General features: G+C 44.6%; 1 protein-coding gene and 1 long non-coding RNA gene across 2 annotated transcripts; both read left to right on the top strand.

The window, feature by feature from the left end:
- Nucleotides 1–1,806: 1,806 nt before the first annotated feature.
- LOC145721797 (uncharacterized) lies at nt 1,807–11,187 on the top strand. The gene is made up of 3 exons (XR_014145709.1): nt 1,807–1,996; nt 5,394–5,593; nt 6,481–11,187. It is a non-coding gene; the product is annotated as an uncharacterized LOC145721797 (long non-coding RNA).
- Nucleotides 11,188–14,125: 2,938 nt separating this feature from the next.
- Nucleotides 14,126–19,581, top strand: AMHR2 (anti-Mullerian hormone receptor type 2; the record flags this gene model as incomplete). The annotated part of the gene is made up of 5 exons (XM_081818968.1): nt 14,126–17,983; nt 18,285–18,467; nt 18,719–18,910; nt 19,177–19,254; nt 19,439–19,581. Coding segments are annotated over exons 1-5 (864 nt in total), but the record flags the coding sequence as incomplete, so codon positions are not given.
- Between the last annotated feature and the right edge of the window lie 15 nt (nt 19,582–19,596).

Raw genomic sequence — 19,596 nt, 5'->3', positions numbered from 1 at the left:
CATGACCTGAGCCGAAGGCAGTCGCTTAACCAACTGAGCCACCCAGGCGCCCCACTATAGAAAATATTATTGTCACATATTTTTGTATACTCATGAGTATATCCATAAGACATTGCTGATTCAAAGTGGAATTACTTTGGGGCCCCTGGGTGGCTCAGTCGTTAAGCATCTGCCTTCGGCTCAGGTCATGATCCCAGGGTCTTGGGATCGAGCCCCGCATTGGGCTCCCTGCTCGGCGGGAACCCTGCTTCTCCCTCTCCCACTCCCCCTGCTTGTGTTCCCTCTCTTGCTGTGTCTCTCTCTGTCAAATAAATAAATAAAATCTTGAAAAAAAAAAAAAGTGGAATTACTTTGAAGGTACACATTTAAATTTTTTCTAAATGTAATTTTATTTTTTTTAAGTAAGCTCTGTGCCCAACATGGGACTTGAATCACGACCTGGAGATCAAGAGTCACATGCTCCACCAACTGAGCCATCCAGTAGCCCCTAAATTTTTAATAATATTGCCAAATTGGACTTTAAAATGTGGTATTGATTTATCACCACCTATATATAAAAATGCCTATTTCCTGGGACACCTGGGTGGCTCAGTCGGTTAAGCATCTGCCTTTGGCTCAGGTCATGATCCTGGGGCCCTGGGATTGAGTCCCACATCAGGCTCCTTGCTCAGCGAGGAGCCTGCTTCTCCCTCTGCCTGCTGCTCCCCTGCTTATATGCTCTCTCTCTGACAAATGAATCAAATCTTTTTTTAAAAAATGCCTATTTCCGGGGCAACTGGGTGGCTCAGTCATTAAGCGTCTGCTTTCGGCTCAGGTCATGATCCCAGGGTCCTGGGATCAAGCCCTGAATCGTGCTCCCTGCTTCACGGGAGCCTGCTTCTCCCTCTCCCACACCTCCTGCTTGTGTTCCTTCTCTCGCTGTGTCTCTCTCTGTCAAATAAATGAAATCTTAAAAAAAAAAAAAGAAAAAGAAAAGCCTCTTTCCCCATGTCCTTGCTAATGCTATGCATTATTAGAGTTTAGACTTCTCGTGTTTTTTTGTTTGTTTTAATTTTTTGTGAACTGATAGGTGAAAAATTACAAAAGTCCACCTAGAGTTGAATTTTATTTCTATTTTTTAAAGATTTTATTTATTTATTTAAGAGAGAGCATGCACACAAGCAGAGGGGGAGTGGCAGGCAGAGGGAGATGGAGAAGTGGACTCCCCGCTGAGCAGGGAGCCTGATGTGGGGCTCTATCCCAGGACCCCGGGATCATTCAAAGGCAGATGCCTGACTGAGCCACCCAGGTGCCCCTAGAGTTGCATTTGAAAAATTAAATGAGAATGGGGTACTTGGCTGGCTCAGTCGGTAGAGCATGTGACTCTTCATCTCAGGGTTATAAGTTTGAGCCCCACACTGGGTATAGAGATTACTTAAAAAGAAATCTTAAAAAAAAAAAAAAGAGGCGCCCAGGTAGCTTAGTTAAGCTTCTGACTCTTGATTTTGGCTCATAGCATGATTTCAGGGTTGTGAGATTGAGCTCTGTATCGGGCTCTGCGCTGGGTGTGGAGCCTGCTTAAGATTCTCTTGCTCCCTCTGCCCCTTCCCCCCCCTCAAAAAAAATAAAATTTAAATGAGACTGACCATGTTTTTATATATTTACTAGCTCTTTGTATTTTCAAATACAAATTGATTCTTGAGATTTCAAGAATGGACGGCAGTATCAGTAAATATGGCTTCAAAGCTGTGAAGAAATGGTGCTATAAACGTAAAGTGTCACTGAAATGACCACAGCTTGACAATCTCCTCTACTTCCCACCTTGACCCTTTACTCTCTTAATTTAAGGTGATCATGGAGCCCAGCTTGGCCTCCATGGAGCTGGTGGTGACGGAATACATGATGACACAGCAGGTGGAGAAGAAGGGGAAAACAGCCCAGATCCCCAGCCCCAAGCTGGTCGGAGGACCCGGCGGGAAGCATGCACCTGCCCCTACTGTAAAGACAGTGAAGGAAGGTAAGTTGACCCAGCCAAGCCAGTCTCTTAAGAGTATAAAGGAGAAAAATTAATGGATTTGGAGGTAAGCAGAAGAGGGTTAATTTTTTAACATTTAAGACTTGGCAGTGTTGCAAAGGGACCAGAGATAGTACAATACATTTGATTGGGTTATATTATAGGATTTTGGTTCCAGCTCTGATCCTTTCATCTACTCTAAGACCTTGGGCCTTAATAGGTGCCTGCCTTCTCCAGAGATAAGGTAATCACATGGAGCCAACTGGTCAAATGATTGTTACCATATGTCTGTTTTGAAATGGTTTTAACAAGGTTGCTTATAAAATAGTCTTGCAAAGAAAAAGAAACATACCTACTGTAATGATTTTTTACAGTGGCTGTGTGAGAATCCTAAGGGTTTATAGAGTCTTATTTTCCCTCAAAATAGACAGAAGTGCTTACTCCAGATAGAAAATTCTTCCATCCTGGAATTTAATGTGTCCTACAGAACAAAGTTCTGGCACATTTTTCCTATTAGTGGAATATTCAGTTTTATTCAGTATTATCTCTGGAGAGTTCCAAGTTACATTCTTTTTCTTCAACTCACTGCTTTTGAAAGAGAATAGAAAATCATACAGATTTTCTTAATGCCTTTGGAAATAAAATCTGTTAAAGTTTTGTCCCAACAAAATTAAGTACAAAGATACAAAAATAAGAAAAGCAACAAAACTAAATATAATTTGAGTTCTTTATAGGTTAACCCTACATTACAGGAAAAATCTGAATCAGAAGCACTGAGGGGTACCTGACTGGCTCAGTCAGTGGAGTGTGTAACTCCCAATCATGGGGTTGTAAGTCCGAGCCTCATGTTGGGTGTAGAGATTACTTAAAAATAATAAAATCTTTAAAAAAAAGAAAAAAAAAGCATGAATACAATAGAGTTTCCCTCTAACAAAACTTGGGGCGCCTGGGTGGCTCAGTCGTTAAGCGCCTGCCTTCGGCTCGGGTCGTGATCCCAGGGTCCTGGGATCAAGCCCTGTGTCAGGCTCCCTGCTCTGTGGGAAGCCTGCTTCTCCCTTTCCCCCTGCTTGTGTTCCCTCTCTAACTGTGTCGCTCTCTGTCAAATAAATAAAATATTTAAAAACAAAAAACAACTTGGGGCACCTGGGTGGCTCAGTTGTTAAGCGTCTGCCTTCGGCTCAGGTCATGATCCCAGGGTCCTGGGATCGAGCCCCGCATCGGGCTCCCTGCTCTGTGGGAAGCCTGCTTCTCCCTCTCCCACTCCCCCTGTGTGTGTTCCCTCTCTCACTGTCTCCCTCTGTCAAATAAATAGATAGGGTCTTAAAAAAAAAACAAACAAACTTAAAGTGGATTTAAATTTTCAAAGGTAACTCTCCAAAGGTAATGATTTCATTTCCATTACAGTTTTTTTTCCCTCTGCTGTTAAAACCCAAGAAAAGTCCCTCTTGGAAATCTCCCCAGTGCCCACTAATGGATTACACATGGAACAAATTGGTTTGGCAAAAACATTTCAGAACTGATGCCTCAGAGGAGCTTACAAACTGCTTCATATAGGGAATATATATATATGTGTATATATATAAATTTTTTTTATATATATATACCTTGAATTAGTTAGGGTTTTTATTCCCCTGTTTTAACTTTTATCCAGCCCATCTTCCTCTACTCTGAAGTCCCTGATAATGTAATCTTCACCATTTGGCTCTTTTTTTTTTTTTTTTTAAAGATTTTATTTATTTATTTAATTGACAGAGAGACAGCCTGAGAGGGAACACAAGCAGGGGAAGTGGGAGAGGGAGAAGCAGGCTTCCCGCGGAGCAGGGAGCCCGAAGCGGGGCTCGATCCCAGGACCCTGGGATCATGACCTGAGCCGAAGGCAGTCGCTTAACCAACTGAGCCACCCAGGCGCCCTTCACCATTTAGCTCTTGACCTTTATTTTAGGAAATAAGTTCATAGTTGTAAACTATTACGTTTTCTTTAAAGTTCTCCACCAGGTGTTTAAATGGAGAGACCTTTTGCTCCGTACGTAAGTTCCCAGCCAAAAATAGCACCATATTCACATTCCCCATGGAAAATGCTTGTATTGTGATTTAAAATTTGTGATAAATTCAAGAAAATTCCTCACAGACTTCACAAGTGATCGTGAGAGCAATTATCTCTTCACACATCAAACATCAGAATGATTAAGGAAGGGCGCCTGGATGGCTCAGTTGGTTAAGTGGCTGCCTTCAGCTCGGGTCATGATCCTGAAGTCCCAGGATCGAGTCCCACATTGGGCTCCCTGCTCAGCGGAGAGCCTGCTTCTCCCTCTGACCCTACCCCCTCTCATGTGCTCTCTCTGTCTCTCATTCTCTCTCAAATAAATAAATAAAATGTTTATTTATTTTTTAAAGATTTTATTCATTCATTTGAGACACAGAGATAGAGAGCATGAGCAGTGGGAGAGGCAGAGGGAGAGGAAGAAGCAGACTCCCCGCCGAGTCAGGAGCCCGATGTGGGGCTCGATCCCAGGATCCTGGGATCATGACCTGAGCCGAATGCAGACGCTTCACCATCTGAGCCACCCAGGTGCCAATAAATAAAATCTTTAAAAAAAAAAAAATGATTAAGGAATAGAAAAAGAGTAAATACCCAGTAGAGAGGGAACTTAAAACTTGAATTTAGGATATTAAGAATCAGAATCAACTAAAAATTTATCTTTTTATTTAATTTTATTATTTAGAGTGTGAGCGGGGGTAGGGGCAGAGGGAGAGGGAGAATTTCAAGCAGACGCCATGCTCAGTGCAGAGCCCAGCGTGGGATTTGATCTCACAACCCCAAGACCATGACCAGAACGTAAATCAAGAGTCAGATGCTTAACTGACTGAGCCACCCAGGCACCCCTAAAGATTTATCTTTTGATACTAAAGAGAAGTCTTTACTACTACTTCTTCTTCTTTTTTTTTTTTAAGTAAACTCTACCCCCAATATGAGGCCTGAACTCACGACCCCAGGATCAAGAGTTGCATGCACTACTGACTGAGCCAACCAGGTGCCCCAAGAGAAGCCTTTTTTTATTTTTTTATTTTATTTTATTTTATTTTTTTTTAAGATTTTATTTATTTATTTGACAGAGACACAGCGAGAGAGGGAACACAAGCAGGGGGAGTGGGAGAGGGAGAAGCAGGCTTCCCGCCGAGCAGGGAGCCCGATGTGGGGCTCGATCCCAGGACCCCGAGATCATGACCTGAGCCGAAGGCAGACGCTTAACGACTGAGCCACCCAGGCGCCCCGAGAAGCCTTTTTTTAAAATAAAAATTTGGGTTAGTTTTGAGTGGGTCAGGTAATAACTGCTGACACTGAGGTTCTTTAATTTTTGTCTCTAGAATGCATGATGAATAGTTGTGTTCTTATTTTCAGGGGCTCTGGGGACCCTGGCAAAAAGAAACAGCACATTTGCCACATCCAAGGTTGTGGCAAAGTATATGGCAAGACCTCACACCTACGGGCACACTTGCGCTGGCATACAGGCGAGAGGCCATTCATGTGTACCTGGTCATACTGTGGGAAACGCTTTACACGTTCGGATGAGCTACAGAGACACAAACGCACACATACAGGTGAGGAGCAACCTGGGGAAGAGAGAAACAGTAATAGAATAGAAGAAAGACACAAAATATAGCTGTGAAATAAATTTCTGAGCAACTTAAGTTTGAAAGTGAATGTATAGAATATAAATGGAATTGTAGTTAATCTGGAAAACCTTTCAGAAGGAAGGAGCTAGGTTTTCAGTGGGATTTTATTTTATTTTATTTATTTTTTTTAGAAGATTTTTTTTTATTTATTTGAGAGAGAGAATGGCAGAGAGAGACAGAGCATGAGAGCAGGGAGGGTCAGAGGGAGAAGCAGACTCCCTGCTAAGCAGGGAGCCCAATGTGGGACTTGATCCTGGGACTCCAGGATCATGACCTGAGCTGAAGGCAGTTGCTTAACCAACTGAGCCACCCAGGCACCCCTTCAGTGGGATTTTAAAGGAGGACCGTGGCCCATTATTCTTCTTAGTCTCAGTCCTGCCTTACTTTTCTGCTATAGTCCTTCCTTTCTGAGTACTCCTTGAGCTTTACCTATTTTTCTCCCCGCTCCAAAGAAAAAGATACTCAACAGATTTTTCTTGTTTTTATCACCTTCTAAGAGTGCCTAATATTCTTTTTTTTTTTTTTTTAAAGATTTTATTTATTTATTTGAGAGAGAGAATGAGATAGAGCATGAGAGGGGGGAGGGTCAGAGGGAGAAGCAGACTCCCTGCTGAGCAGGGAGCCCGATGCAGGACTCGATCCAGGGACTCCAGGATCATGACCTGAGCTGAAGGCAGTCGCTTAACCAACTGAGCCACCCAGGCGCCCCGAGTGCCTAATATTCTAATATAGTTTGAAAACAGTGAATTGGACAAGGTAACCCTTCTTCCTAAGATGTCTGTATCTTATCTTCGTTCTCTTCTTTTACTAAGGTGAGAAGAAATTTGCCTGCCCTGAGTGTCCCAAGCGCTTCATGAGGAGTGACCACCTGTCAAAGCATATCAAGACCCACCAGAATAAGAAGGGAGGCCCAGGTGTATCCCTGAGTGTGGGCACTTTGCCCCTGGACAGTGGGGCAGGTTCAGAAGGCAGCGGCACTGCCACCCCTTCAGCCCTTATTACCACCAATATGGTAGCCATGGAGGCCATCTGTCCAGAGGGTATTGCCCGTCTTGCCAACAGTGGCATCAACGTCATGCAGGTGGCGGATCTGCAGTCCATTAATATCAGTGGCAATGGCTTCTGAGATCAGGCACCCAGGGCCAGAGACATATGGGCCATACCCATCAACCCTGGGATGCAAGGTAGCATGGGTCCAAGAGACATGTGGGAGAGAGAGCCATGAGGCATTAAAATGCATGGTGGTGGGAAGAATTGGGGGAGGGATACAAGAGAAGAGATGGGGTCTTGGCACCCACCTATATCATCAGTACCTCCTTGAAGTGGGAAACATTAGTGAAAATTCTGTTGGTGCCACCCTTTGATGAGCATTTGTTTGACCCCAGTTTCTTACACTTCTTATCCCAGCCTCCCCTTCCTGCGTTTCCCTTCTCAGCTTCCCCATGATGGATCCCCCCTTTCCTAAAGCCATCATGCCTTGATAAATATATATGATCATTGAAATACTTTTTAACAAAAAAACAGATTCTATATTATATATATATAAATATATATATATATATAAAAGATATATAGAGATGCATTTGCAGGGGTTGGCTGGGAGGAGGAAGGAGACCATTCTGTGACCAAAATACCTTGGTCATTTTTTTATATTGCCTTATTTCCCTATGGCTGAGCCTTGTTGTGACACATCAAGCTTTTCTATAGATGTTGTCTTGGCTTCCCACCAGATTAAGCATTCATATGCTCTGCTTTTAGTTTATATATACATACATAATGTTTTTCCTTTCTTAATTTTGTCTTTTTATTTGGGATCAGCTTCTTGCACTCCTTTCTTGACTCAATCTTTCTGTCTCCCTTTCTCTCACCTGATCACTTCATGTTTTGGTTTTGGTAATGATCCTTGGATGAGGCACTTCTGTCAGTCTTTTAAGGTCCTTGTTCCCAGCAGCAGAATGGAGAGCCTTGAAGCCCAGGCTGATGCTTGAGGTAGCTGTGGAGAGAGTGTTCAAAATACTACTGACGCAGGCACCGTCTTGGCGCTGGAGAGTCCAAGGCACCTCTCGTCAGTAGCTGCTTTAAGCATCAAGAGTCTTTCTATGGAATTGTACAAGAGACCCTTTAAAGGTTATAATCTGGGATCAGTTTGTATAAACCGTCAAAAAGCGGTCAAGTAATAGGTAGGGGCTTTCAATAGGAAAATGATGTGCCCAGAAGTGGAAGTGACTCATAGTAGTCCAGTTCAGGAGTTAGTGGAGTATTTGGACTTGTGTACAGTGTCTTCCAAAGTAGCTCTAAGCTTTGGTGTATGGGTTTCTGGGGTCACATTCTGAAAGGAAATGCACTTCCTCTTTTGAACATCCCCAGTAGTTTCTTTCTCATGTTGTTAAGGAGCATCAGCCAATGAATCTGTTCCCAGTTTCCATTCTGCAGAACTCCAGAGCATGTACCTAGTGGCAAGGCAGTGGTTCCTTGATCTTTTCCCTTAACTCTTCCTTGGGTGGTTCCTAAGGGAAAAGGAAGCACACGATCATGGGAATGATAGCCCAGAACAAAAAGAAATCTTGTCTTACCACTGTGGTTTATAGGAGAGATCGGGAGACGCCATCCTGCTTTCTCCATGGCCTGATTCCTGAAGAGACTGATCCAAAAATTATAGCGGCAGGGAACTCTTAGTGCATTTGGCACTGAGATTTAAATGCAACCAGAGTTGTCCTCAAGGCCCAGCCATTAAAACATTGTCTCTCTTGACCTTCTGGTATCTTGTCAGAGAGCTTTTCACTGTGAGGAAGTGTGGAAATGGCTGTGTGTATGTGTGTAATCTGTTAGGTTGGGGATAGGTTTTCTGTTAGCCTATACTAAAAGAGACCTGCAATAAAAAATTGCCCTGATCTGATAGAAAATGAAGTGTTTGTGTATGACTGTGTGTGTATGTGTGTTTGTGCCTGTATATATCTACACAATGAGAAATTATATTTGAAATTGTTGGAAAATAAATCAAATTCAGCTCAAAAATGCCTTTCAGGCCCATTACCTAGAAATCTGTCTTAAAACCTGGGTATGTTCCTGAGGTCATTTCTTTGCTTATGCTAAATTAGTTACAATTAATGATGGGGGATATTCGACTGCACTTTTGAAGAAAAAACTATTTTTGTGTTTGAAAGTGAAACCAACATCCAGATCTATAGCAGAGTCCTAGTTTCTTTCATAAATCTTTTTACCTTGACTACAAATAGATGATGCTATGATTCTACTATATATTTTATATCAAATCTATCCAAATTAGGGTCTGGGTAATTTTGTGTTGTTGTTTAACCAGAAATATAATAACTGTTGATATTCTAAACAGTAGTTCACTCCATTTGATCCTTCTCCTGCAGACTTCATACACTCAGGAACTATTGCGAGGAACTTTCCCCAAATCAAATTCTGTTAATACTGAAGTAAAAGTCATCCATGCCCAGCCACTTATCACACACCCTTTATTCCCACTGAAAGGCAGAACTCAGAACCTGTTATTTTATGTCTGTAATCATGTACGTAGGCATCTTTTGGAGGAAAGGGGCAGGATAACTCACCGGAGTGTGTGGTATTTTGCTAGAGCATTTCAAGAAATGGAATCTTCCCCAGTATGAAATTATTTGATATAAACTAGCTTAATGATGCTGAGGACTACAAGTGTTTAGAAGGTTATTTGATGATGATTTTCTCTGGGATGAAATGCTGGTTTACCCTCAGCCCCCTTCATGAGCATTGTTATAAGTGAATTCCTAGTCCGTTCTCTCCACTTGCCCTCTTTCCTTGTTGCCAAGGAAGCTCCAAATGCAGTATCTTGTTTGGCCCCCAGACTGAAGCAGCTTCCTCTCCTGTCTTCCAGCAGCAGTGAGCCGCTCAGTGTTTTCCACAGGGAGTTTGGGAGCCAGCAGTGCTTGAGTCATGAGCGCATTGCTGAAAATCCCTCTCCCTGAACATTTTGGCCAGCAGAAATTAATGTAATTGACAGGCGTATTGATTCTAAAATTTTTTTCATGAGTTGCTTTTTTTATTTAAATTTTTTAAATGACCAAACCTGTGGGGCAGGGGATGCCCAGAACAGTGGTAATATTAAAGCACCCATTCCCTTGTCCCTTCAGGTTGCCCATTCACATTCATCTGTGTACCATTTGACTGTCTCTCTTATAAATAAGCCAGGGCAGTAACAACCCACACCCATCTTCCTTCAGGGACCTCCCAGCTAGCACCCTGTTTGTGGGTGCTATGCAGAATGCCATTTAATGGGTATTTCTCAGCCTGATTCAGAATAAATAGAACCCTTGATCCCAGAAAGTATAGACTGAAGTGTGGGGTAAAGATTATGATTGGGGGAGGGTTAGAGACAAAAGCTGTAAATTACTATGGCTGATTGATTTATTTCTACTATATACATATATATATATATATTTTTTGCTTTTGTATATCCTATATAGGAAACTAAGCATTGTATTTTTTTAACAAATCTGAGAAAGCACTATGAACTGCAGATGTTTGACTTTCAGAATATATTTTGTATTGTTAATATCTTCACATTGTGTGAATACTGGAAGCTGCAGATCTTTGCTAGGACGCAATAAATTTATATACTTTTTGAGGGGTTCTTCGGGGGGTGTTAATCAGGCCCCTGTTACGCTTTGGGGGAGCCCTGGTGCTACTTGCTTAGAGTTTTCATTCAGTTGTAAGTACCCTGATGCCTTTTGGACCTTGGGATCAGAGCAAACAATTTTTGGAGATCCCGGTACCAAGGAAATGCAGATAGTCTAGCTTCCTCAAGTGAGGGGCCCTTAGCATAGCTCTCCTTCCCCCTATTCAAAGCTGGGTAGCCTCTTGGGGTGAGGAAGAGAAATGTGAGATCTCAGAGTTTCATCTCCCTTAGAAGAGAGCCAGTAACTTATATGCAAGGATGAAAGGTGGCAGCAGTAGTTTTGGGGAAAGGGAGGAGGATATGGCACTCCTCCAATCCCGGAAAACATTGCTTTTGAAACTGCTGATAAAACATGGGCAGGTTATTACTTTTGTTTGGGAGCCTGTGTTCTCTCTGGTGCCTCTCTTGGCTCTCCTCCTGGGGTACAGACCTCTTCTAGGAGGATGAGCAGACCAGCTTTGAGGTTGACCTGTTTCTTTTCTTTGTCTGCCTTCCCTAAACACCAGCCCCCAGGAGGACATTAAGCAGCCTTAAGCTTAAATTCCTACTCCCTCTTCCCAATTTGGCTTACTTGCCTTAAGAGTGAAGGCTGGGAAAGGGTAAAAAAGGGGAGTCCCTGGCTTCATTCCTCCCCTACGTCTTTTCCAGTTTGACTTCCCCAAACCCAGAAAGATTTCCTCTACCACGTTCATTGGAGAGAAATGAGTACATTGTCCCGTTTTCCTCTTTCCTTATTATCAAACAACCCCTAGCCTGCCTTGTCCCTTTTAAGTGAGAAGAGGTGTGGTGAACTATTCCTCAACTCCCTTCAGTATCCAAAAAAAAAAAAAATAATAACAAATGGGGTTAAGCTGGGGTTGCAGGTAGTGAGGACTCTGTTAATACCTCTCCTGGGGTGTGTGTTTTCCTCTATCTCACCTTCAGGAATTACACTGTGCCTTCTCCACAGGGGAATGGGCTTTGTCGACCCAGCCCTCCACTTTCCCAGCAACTGCTCTTGAACGGTGTGGACAGGGCAGGTCTTCACCTTTTTCTCCCAGTGGCATCCTGTAGCCCTCACCTGGAGTCTAGGGCACAAAGACTTTGGGGGAAGCTGGGGGAAATATACTGAGATTGACCTGAGGAGACCCTTTTTACACACACCAATGGCAGCTGCCCCAGGGCCTGCTTCCTGTTACCCAGTCTGTCATCGTCTGGGAGGGAGGGGCAGTGCTCCAATCTCTGGTGCCTAAAACAAGTTTATTTCTCTTTCTCAATACTGGCGATAACCAGTCTCCATACCACTGTTGCCTTTTTAAACCTCTTAATATTCTCATGCTGTGTTTGTTGTTGATTCCAATCCGATTATCACCAGGGCCGTGTGGGGAAATACTTTTAAATGCTCTCTCATCTGTTCTTGCTCTTTTTTCCCCCTGATCTTGTGTATGTATGATGCTAATCTCTTGTCTTTCAGTTTCTTCCTGCTCTTTTGTATCTTCCTTTCTTGTCTCTCCCCCCTACCTTTTGTCTCTGGGTGTTTTGGGGCTTTTTTTTTTTTTTTTTTTTTTGGCCTTTTTGTACAAAGATTAGTTTCAATGTAGTCTGTAGCTCCTTTGTAAACCAATTAAAAAAAAAGTTTTTTTAATAAAAAGCCATGTCTCTGGTGTGTTGACAGGGTGGGAATGGGGAAAATATGGTTATAACTTCATATACTGTACCCAACAAAGTTTTCCAGGTATACGGTGGTGCTCCCATACATGTTAGTGCAGTTGCTCCATGCTTAGCTCCCAGGCAAACAGTTTCATGATCAGATCAGTGTGCCACGAGTACATAGAAATGTGGAGGACCAAGAGGAACAGGGCAGGCCCAACCTCTTTTTAAAAAAAATTTTTATAAGCTTTTTATTTTGGAATACTTTTAAATTTAAAGGAAAGCTACAGAGTGCAGAGAGATTCCATATACTCCTTACCCAGTTTTTTTCCATTGTTAACATACTACTGTGGTGTGTTGTCAAATCTCAGAAACTGATGCTAGTACATTACATTAGCTAAACCCCAGGCTCTGTGGGTTTCACCAGGTTTTCCATTGATGTCCTCCTTCCGATCCAGGATCCGTTCTGGGATGCTACATTGCATTTCATTGATATGTCTCCCCAGACGCATCTGGTCTGTGACAATTTCTTAGTCTTTTCTTATTTTTCATGACCTTGACAGTCTGGGAGTATTGGCTAAGTGTCTTGTAGAATATCCCGCAATCTGAATTTGTCTGATGTTTTCCTCATTATTAGACAGAGCTCCCAGGTTTTTGGAAGAAATACCACACAGGTGAAACAGTGTGAAATGCCTTTCTCATTACATCCTCTTGGGTATATGAGAGCCACGTGACATTACCAATGCTAACCTTCATCACCCTAGTTAAGGTAGTGCTTGCCAGCTTTCTCCACTGTGTTTCCTTATTCTTGGGAAGCAAGTCAGTAAGCCTAGCGCATCCTTAATGGAATTGGTGGGAATTTAAGTTTCCCTTCCTGATGGAAGTAACTACATAAGAGTATTTGGAATTCTGTGAGGAAATTGTCTCTTCTCACTCTTAATTTATATTAGTATGTACTCATGTATGTTTATTTTATACTTAGGTTATAATCCAGTTCTACATTATTTTCATTGCTCAAATTGTCCCAGCTCTGGGCATTGGGAGCTCTTTCAGGTTGACTCCTGTGTCTCTTTGATACATCTACATCCTTTTCCTTTTTTGAGCACTTTCTAAAGAACTTTCCGAAACACAAGATGCTTCAGACTTAACCTTGTATTTTCCCAGCCCCAGCCCTAGAATCAGCCATTTCTCCAAGGAGCCTTCGTTCTTTTTATTGGAGAATGGTATTTAGAAACTTAAGATCTAGTCCTAATATATTTTACATTCAGTTAATAGCAGCCTGTGTCTAACGTGATTGAATCTGGATTATGGTCCCTTCAGAAACTGAAATTGAAGTTATTCTGATGGTCTTTCCAATTTCCCATCAGCCTATGGTTTCCCTTCCCTTCCTACCTATCCAAGAATCCTTAGTCACTTGTTTATACAGTGGCTACCAGCATTCTCAATTACTTTGCTCATTTGACTCCCTTTGCTTTTCAATCACTCAGCCATGGGTAAACTCAGTCATTGGATTTCCTTATTTAGCCATTAGCAATATAACATTTTAACATTTGGCTTTATTGGAGGGTATTTTTGGGGGGGAGTTGGGTGTTTGGGGGTTTTTGTTTTGTTTTTGGTTTTGGTTTTGTAGCCCTAAATGGGCCTTTAATAGCTATATCATCTGTTCATTCAGTAAACATTTATTGGGCCCTTGCTATGTCCCGGGTGCTGAGCTAGGTTGAGGATAAAAAATAAGACCAGTCCTGCCACCACATACTTGATAGTCTGGTAAGTGAGAGAGATATCATTACTTGCAGGGTTCCCAATCCTGACCCCATTTTTTAACAGATGCTTTACTTCCTATTTCGTGGAGAGAACGTTTAAGCATGAATTTCCTCAAACTTCCCTCACCTCTCCCTATCTCCCTACAAACAGCCATATACTCACCAATGCTAGTTTACCTCCTTATCTTATCTTTTTTTTTTTTTTTTAAGATTTTATTTATTTAGGGCGCCTGGGTGGCTCAGTTGGTTGGGCGACTGCCTTCAGCTCAGGTCATGATCCTGGAGTCCCGGGATCGAGTCCCGCATCGGGCTCCCTGCTCGGCGGGGGGTCTGCTTCTCCCTCTGGCCCTCCTCCCTCTCATGCTCTCTGTCTCAAATAAATAGATAAAATCTTTAAAAAAAAAAAAGATTTTATTTATTTATTTGACAGCAAAAGAGGGAACACAAACGGGGTGGGAGAGGGAGAAGCAGGCATCCCGCTGAGCAGGGAGCCCGATGCCGGGCTCCATTCCAGGACCCTGGGATCCTGATCTGAGCAGAAGGCAGATGCTTAACGACTGAGCCACCCAGGCGCCCCTCCTTATCTTTTCTTGGGAGAGAAAGTTGGCCTTTGCAACGCCAGCCCTACTACCTGTGCTCTTAACCTCATTTCCTCATTTGGATAGTATTTTCCCCTTTCATCTTCAGTTTCTCCTGGGTTCCCTTTCGTCTTCCTATAAGCATGTTAAAATCTCTCCCCCTGTCCCTCTGCTTCCACTTCAAGCTTCAGATCTAGTTCTTTTCATTTCCAAAGTTAGTGAAAGTAGTTGACAATTTTTGTCTTCTTTTAGTGAGCCCCTCAGGCCACTTTGTTCAGCACCTATCATGTACGAAATTGTTTCTTAGGAACATCTGCAATCTGGTTGCCAGCTCCAGTGGTCTTTCAGTCGTTTGCCTCTTAGACCTCTTGCAACCATGTACATCTTAGAGCTTCATTCCCTTGGAGTGTGAGACTGATACTCCTGGTTCTCCTTCATAGCCACTTCTTCCTCTGTCCCTTAAATGTTGGTGTCCCTGTCTTGTGTCCTTTCCCTTACTCTACCTTTCACCCCCTTAAACAAGTTGCATCCACTCTTTAGCTATCCCAAATCTTAAGCCCTGCCTTTTCTCTCAACCTGGCAGACTGCTTACGGGACATTTTCATCTGGATGTCCCACAGATAACTCAAAATCAAGATGTAAGAAGGAGAAATGATCCTTTGTGTTCCCCATCTCACTTAACAGTATTACTACCCCTTGATCATTTATACTTGAAACCTCAGAATCATCTTTTTAATTCTCACTTTCAAATACCGACATTCATTTGATTACCAATCCTGTCAATATTACCAATACAATGTATATCAACTTTTTCCCTTTTTATTTCCACTGTCCTAGTACTCACCATGGCTACTGCTCAGGTCTCATAACTGATCTCTCTGCTTCTAGTCTTCCCAAACCCTAGTCATCCATCTTCCACATTGCCACCAAATCCCTCCCTAAAATCTTTTACTTTCAGGAAAAGTCTAGTCTCCTTGATAATAGACCTGAAAAACCTTTCCAGTCTGGTCCCACTCTGTCTCTAGGGTGATTTTCTGCTTCATATCTCATACCCCTTTCTCCTGCTCACTACCCCCTGCCCCCAACACACACTTTATTTTTGATGCTCCCTTTGCCTATAATCATCACCCTCCTTTTACTTGTTTTCAGTGTGTTTACCTTCAAGACAATTTGTCCCTTTCTCTTTGAAACCCTCTAGGTACTTTTCTTCTATGCCCTGTACAGAATTAGCTTATTTGATCTTTCTGCTTATATAGCTCCTTGCTCATACCCCTTGGTCTGACCCATAATTTTCTGGTTACTTGTTGATATATCTTCCTGCCTTTCTGGACTATGAGATCCTGGAGGACAGGAAACACGCATCTCTTTGTAGGCCCAGCACCTACTGAAATTCCATTTTAAGACGGAGACCTTGGGGCACCTGGCTGGTTCAGTTGGAAGAGTATGTGACTTTTGATCTCAGGGTCATGAATTTGAGCACCACGCTGGGTGTAGAGATTACTTCAATAAAAAAAGAAAGGCTGAGACTTAATATTTTCTGAGTTGAATGAATAAACAACTCATGTTAGCTCTGTAGACAGGGGGTCAAAGGTAACTTACTGGGCCACTGCAGACTTGAATCAGGATCCTGATGAAGAAAGATCTTTGTATATGTGGAATCCAGGGAAACTGTTTCTATGCTGGGGTCCTTTCTCAGGACCTTCCTAATCCCTCAGCATTCAGATTATTACCCCTTCTATCACCACCTCACCCTATAAACCTGGCTGGGATGTTTCTGTCTTTGAGAGGAGTAGTCACCCAAGGCTTTGGGTGAGGAGGCGGCCTTTCTGCCTCATCCTTACTTTGCTCCCCTCTGGAGGAGGTAGTCTCCTGAAACACTCCAGACACAAGAAGCTATTTGACCTTCAACTCCCCACCTGCCCTCCAACCCTCCAGACTTAACTGATCTGGGAGCAGGAAAATAGCTGTAACTAAGTACAACATTCCATCTCACTGGCAGGGCCCTGCCGACTCCAAGAAGGTCCCAGGGAGGGATGGGCAGCTATCCATCTGCCTCTGGCCCTGGTCATTCCTCCGGCTGCTCCTTCACAAGTACCGGGGCTTTTACTCTCTCCTTCCTTCATGCAGGCTCCCCAGGAGAAAGGCTCCAGAATTAGACAGTTAATACCTATACCCTCAGTCCTGGTCTAAGCCAGACCGTTCCCAGAAAGGGTTTCTAGGCAACCACCAGGGGGACAGAAGGCTAGGAAAACGGAACCAGTCCCCTCTGACTCTTAATTCTCAAGGGAGCCAACTGCTCACAGGTACGGAAATGATTACCTATTACTGAAATGCTTTACTCTAGGGAGGAGTCTGGTGCAGCTGGACTCCTGTCTCCTATTGCAGCACAAGTGTAGACTTCTTCCATCTCCGTGCTGCCATTCACGCTGCACACCCTGAGCTCTGCCTTCACATTATACAGTCCCTGCAGCTTAATAAATATAGAAGGTGGACTATGGATATTAGTCATCAGAGGAGGCCAATTTGCCCTTTGAAGCAGCCTGAGTTTCTCCTATGTCTGCTGACCTCTGGTGGCGGTAGTTTGAACTGTACCCTCCCTTTCTAGTTAGCGGCCTGCTGGCAGGTAATGGTGTATATTTTCTCAATAATCCAAATTCAAATATTCAAATACTGTATCAAATGGAAATATTTTTTATTACTGAATTTTTTGTTTTCAGGCATCACAGAATAAAGAACAGGGCCTGGGCTTTGGAATCAGATTTACCTAGGTTCAAATCCTAGCTCTGCTATTTCCTAGCAGAGTGACCTTGGGCAAGTTACCTAAGCTCAGCTTTCTTACCTGTATAGTGAAAATAATAATAAATAACTCAATGGGAGAATGAGATGAGATGACTGTAAAATGCATAGCCCTAGCTGTGCCCTAGCACATAGGTGCTCAATAAAAGTGGTTTTTTTTTGTTTTGTTTTGTTTTATTTTACCTTCTCAGTGATTTTTTTCAGTGTATGACTCAAGATGATTTTTTAAATTTTGGTAACATAAAATTTACCATTATACCCATTTTCAATGTGACTTTTTTAAACTCTGAGAAATTTTATATGACTCTTTTCTGATTCTGGAGTTTGGAAACTGAGGTCAACTTTAGTATGGTTTATGAAGCCTCTCTTTGCCCAGAGAGCTGCAGATCTGAGCCCTGAAAAGAAGGGATATTGGGCACAGCTGAATGGCTCCGTTGACCTCACTCTGGTTTCCAACCTAGGAAGGGCTGACAGGCTCCAGCACTTTCTTCCAGGGTCCGCAAAGGGCAGAGGCTTGAAGTTAGGCATCACTGGGTTCTCAGCTGGGCCTCTAAGACCCCTCCTCCCACTTTGCAGAGCAAAGAGGAGGCGGCTGCAGAGGATATGAGCTCCTCTGCTCCTCCCTCTCCTTGCTTTTCCCCACACCCACCCTCTCCCCCACAGCAGCCATCTCCCCCACAGAGACTGGGAAGAGGGAGGGGGCGGGGTTGGGGACTGAGGGATCAGAAGCCCCACAGCGCCCTGTCTCTGAAGGAAGCTCTGGCCAGGGCAGCTGTGCTGGCTCATGCTCCCCTCCTAGTGCTGCGTGCCCCCTCCGGCATGATGCTGGGGACTCTGGGCCTTTGGGTACCACTTCCCACAGCTGTGCGCGGTAAGTGTCTACAGGGAGGGGCAGGGCCTTTTCACTCACCCACGGAGGGAAAGGGGCACTGGAAGCAGCAGCCACCCCCTTGAAAGCGTGAGTGGGGTGGGTAAGTGAGGGCAAAAAGTAGAGCCATGTGTCCCCACGGTGAGGTCAGGTTCCAGACCTCTGCTGACCCTGTTTCCTCCTCTGGGTTTACTGTGCTGGCCCTAGGGTATGAAACAGGTTGCGTCTCTCCTTTTGGCTGCTGCTTTGGCCCCTGCATTCATGCCCATCTTGAACCCTCCCCTCTCCCCACCCTGGGCCACAGCACCCCCAAGCAGGCGGACCTGTGTGTTCTTTGAGGCCCCTGGAGTGCGGGGAAGCACAAAGACACTGGGGAAGCTGCTAGATGCAGGACCAGGGCCCCCCAGGGTTATCCGCTGCCTCTACAGCCGCTGCTGTTTTGGGATCTGGAACCTGACCCAAGACCAGGCACAGGTGGAGATGCAAGGTGAATGGCCAAGTATATAGCAGGTAGTAGCTTGGGTGGGAGACAGGTACATCCTGGGCTGGGGGTGACAGCAGCGGGAGAGGAGGAGAAATGGAATGTGTGGAGGGCAAGAAAAGCCTGTATGAGATGGAGGGGTTGCCTCTGATAGAGAAGGGGGTTATCCTCTCTGTTCCTAGACTCTATTATGCTCGCTTGCCCTCTCTCTCTCTCCCTTTCGCCCTTTCTCTCCTCTTCTAATCCCACCCCATCAGGATGCCGAGACAGTGATGAGCCAGACTGTGAGTCCCCCCACTGTGACCTGAGCCCCCGAGCCCACCCCAGCCCCAGGTCCACTCTCTTCACCTGCTCCTGTGGCACTGACTTCTGCAATGCCAATTACAGCCATCTGCCTCCTCCAGGGAGCCCTGGGACTTCTGGCTCCCAGGGTCCCCCACCTGTCCCAGGTAGCCATGCAGGGTGCTGGGGCCTGGTGGGGGCTGGGGCCCAGGTTAGGGTGAGAGGTAGAATCAGGGCCAGTTCTCACCCTACCGCCATCCCAAGTTGTCCTCCTCCTGGCCTTGAGAAGTTGGTTGCCTTGGTGACTGGGAGATAAGGGGCTTGTGACCAATGTGGGGGTGGGTCCAGAAATAAGTTCTCTGAGGAGGGGGAGAGGAGCAGAGTGGATTTGGGGCAGGGCTCATCCAGGCTGCATTCTTGCCTTACTGTCCAGGCGAGTCCATCTGGATGGCACTGGTGCTGCTGGGGCTATTCTTCCTCCTCCTGCTGCTGCTGGGCAGCATCATCTTGGGTACTAATCGACTTCATCCCTCCCTTGTGACTCCAAGTCACTGCCCCAAAGCTCTGACCCCTCTCCGGGTTCCCCTGACCCCATGGTTCTGAGATCTCTACAGCCTGAGCCCCTTACCTCCCACAAAGCCCTTTTCCCAGTCTCCATGCCTATGCACCCTGACCCGAGGGCTCTTCTGCCCCAGCCCTGCTACAGCGAAAGGCCTGCAGAGTACAAGGTGGGCCAGAGCCTGGGCCAGAGCCAGAGCCAGAGCCAGACTCAGGCAGGGACTGGAGTGCTGAGCTGCCCGAGCTGCCTGAGCTGCGTTTCTCCCAGGTGCCCGGGGGGGGGGGGGGGGGGGGG

The sequence above is a fragment of the Leptonychotes weddellii genome, chromosome 5 (assembly GCF_054177405.1).
Source record: "Leptonychotes weddellii isolate Sample4059 chromosome 5, ASM5417740v2, whole genome shotgun sequence".
Classification (NCBI taxonomy): domain Eukaryota; kingdom Metazoa; phylum Chordata; class Mammalia; order Carnivora; family Phocidae; genus Leptonychotes; species Leptonychotes weddellii.
This window is presented reverse-complemented; position numbering and strand designations above follow the sequence as displayed.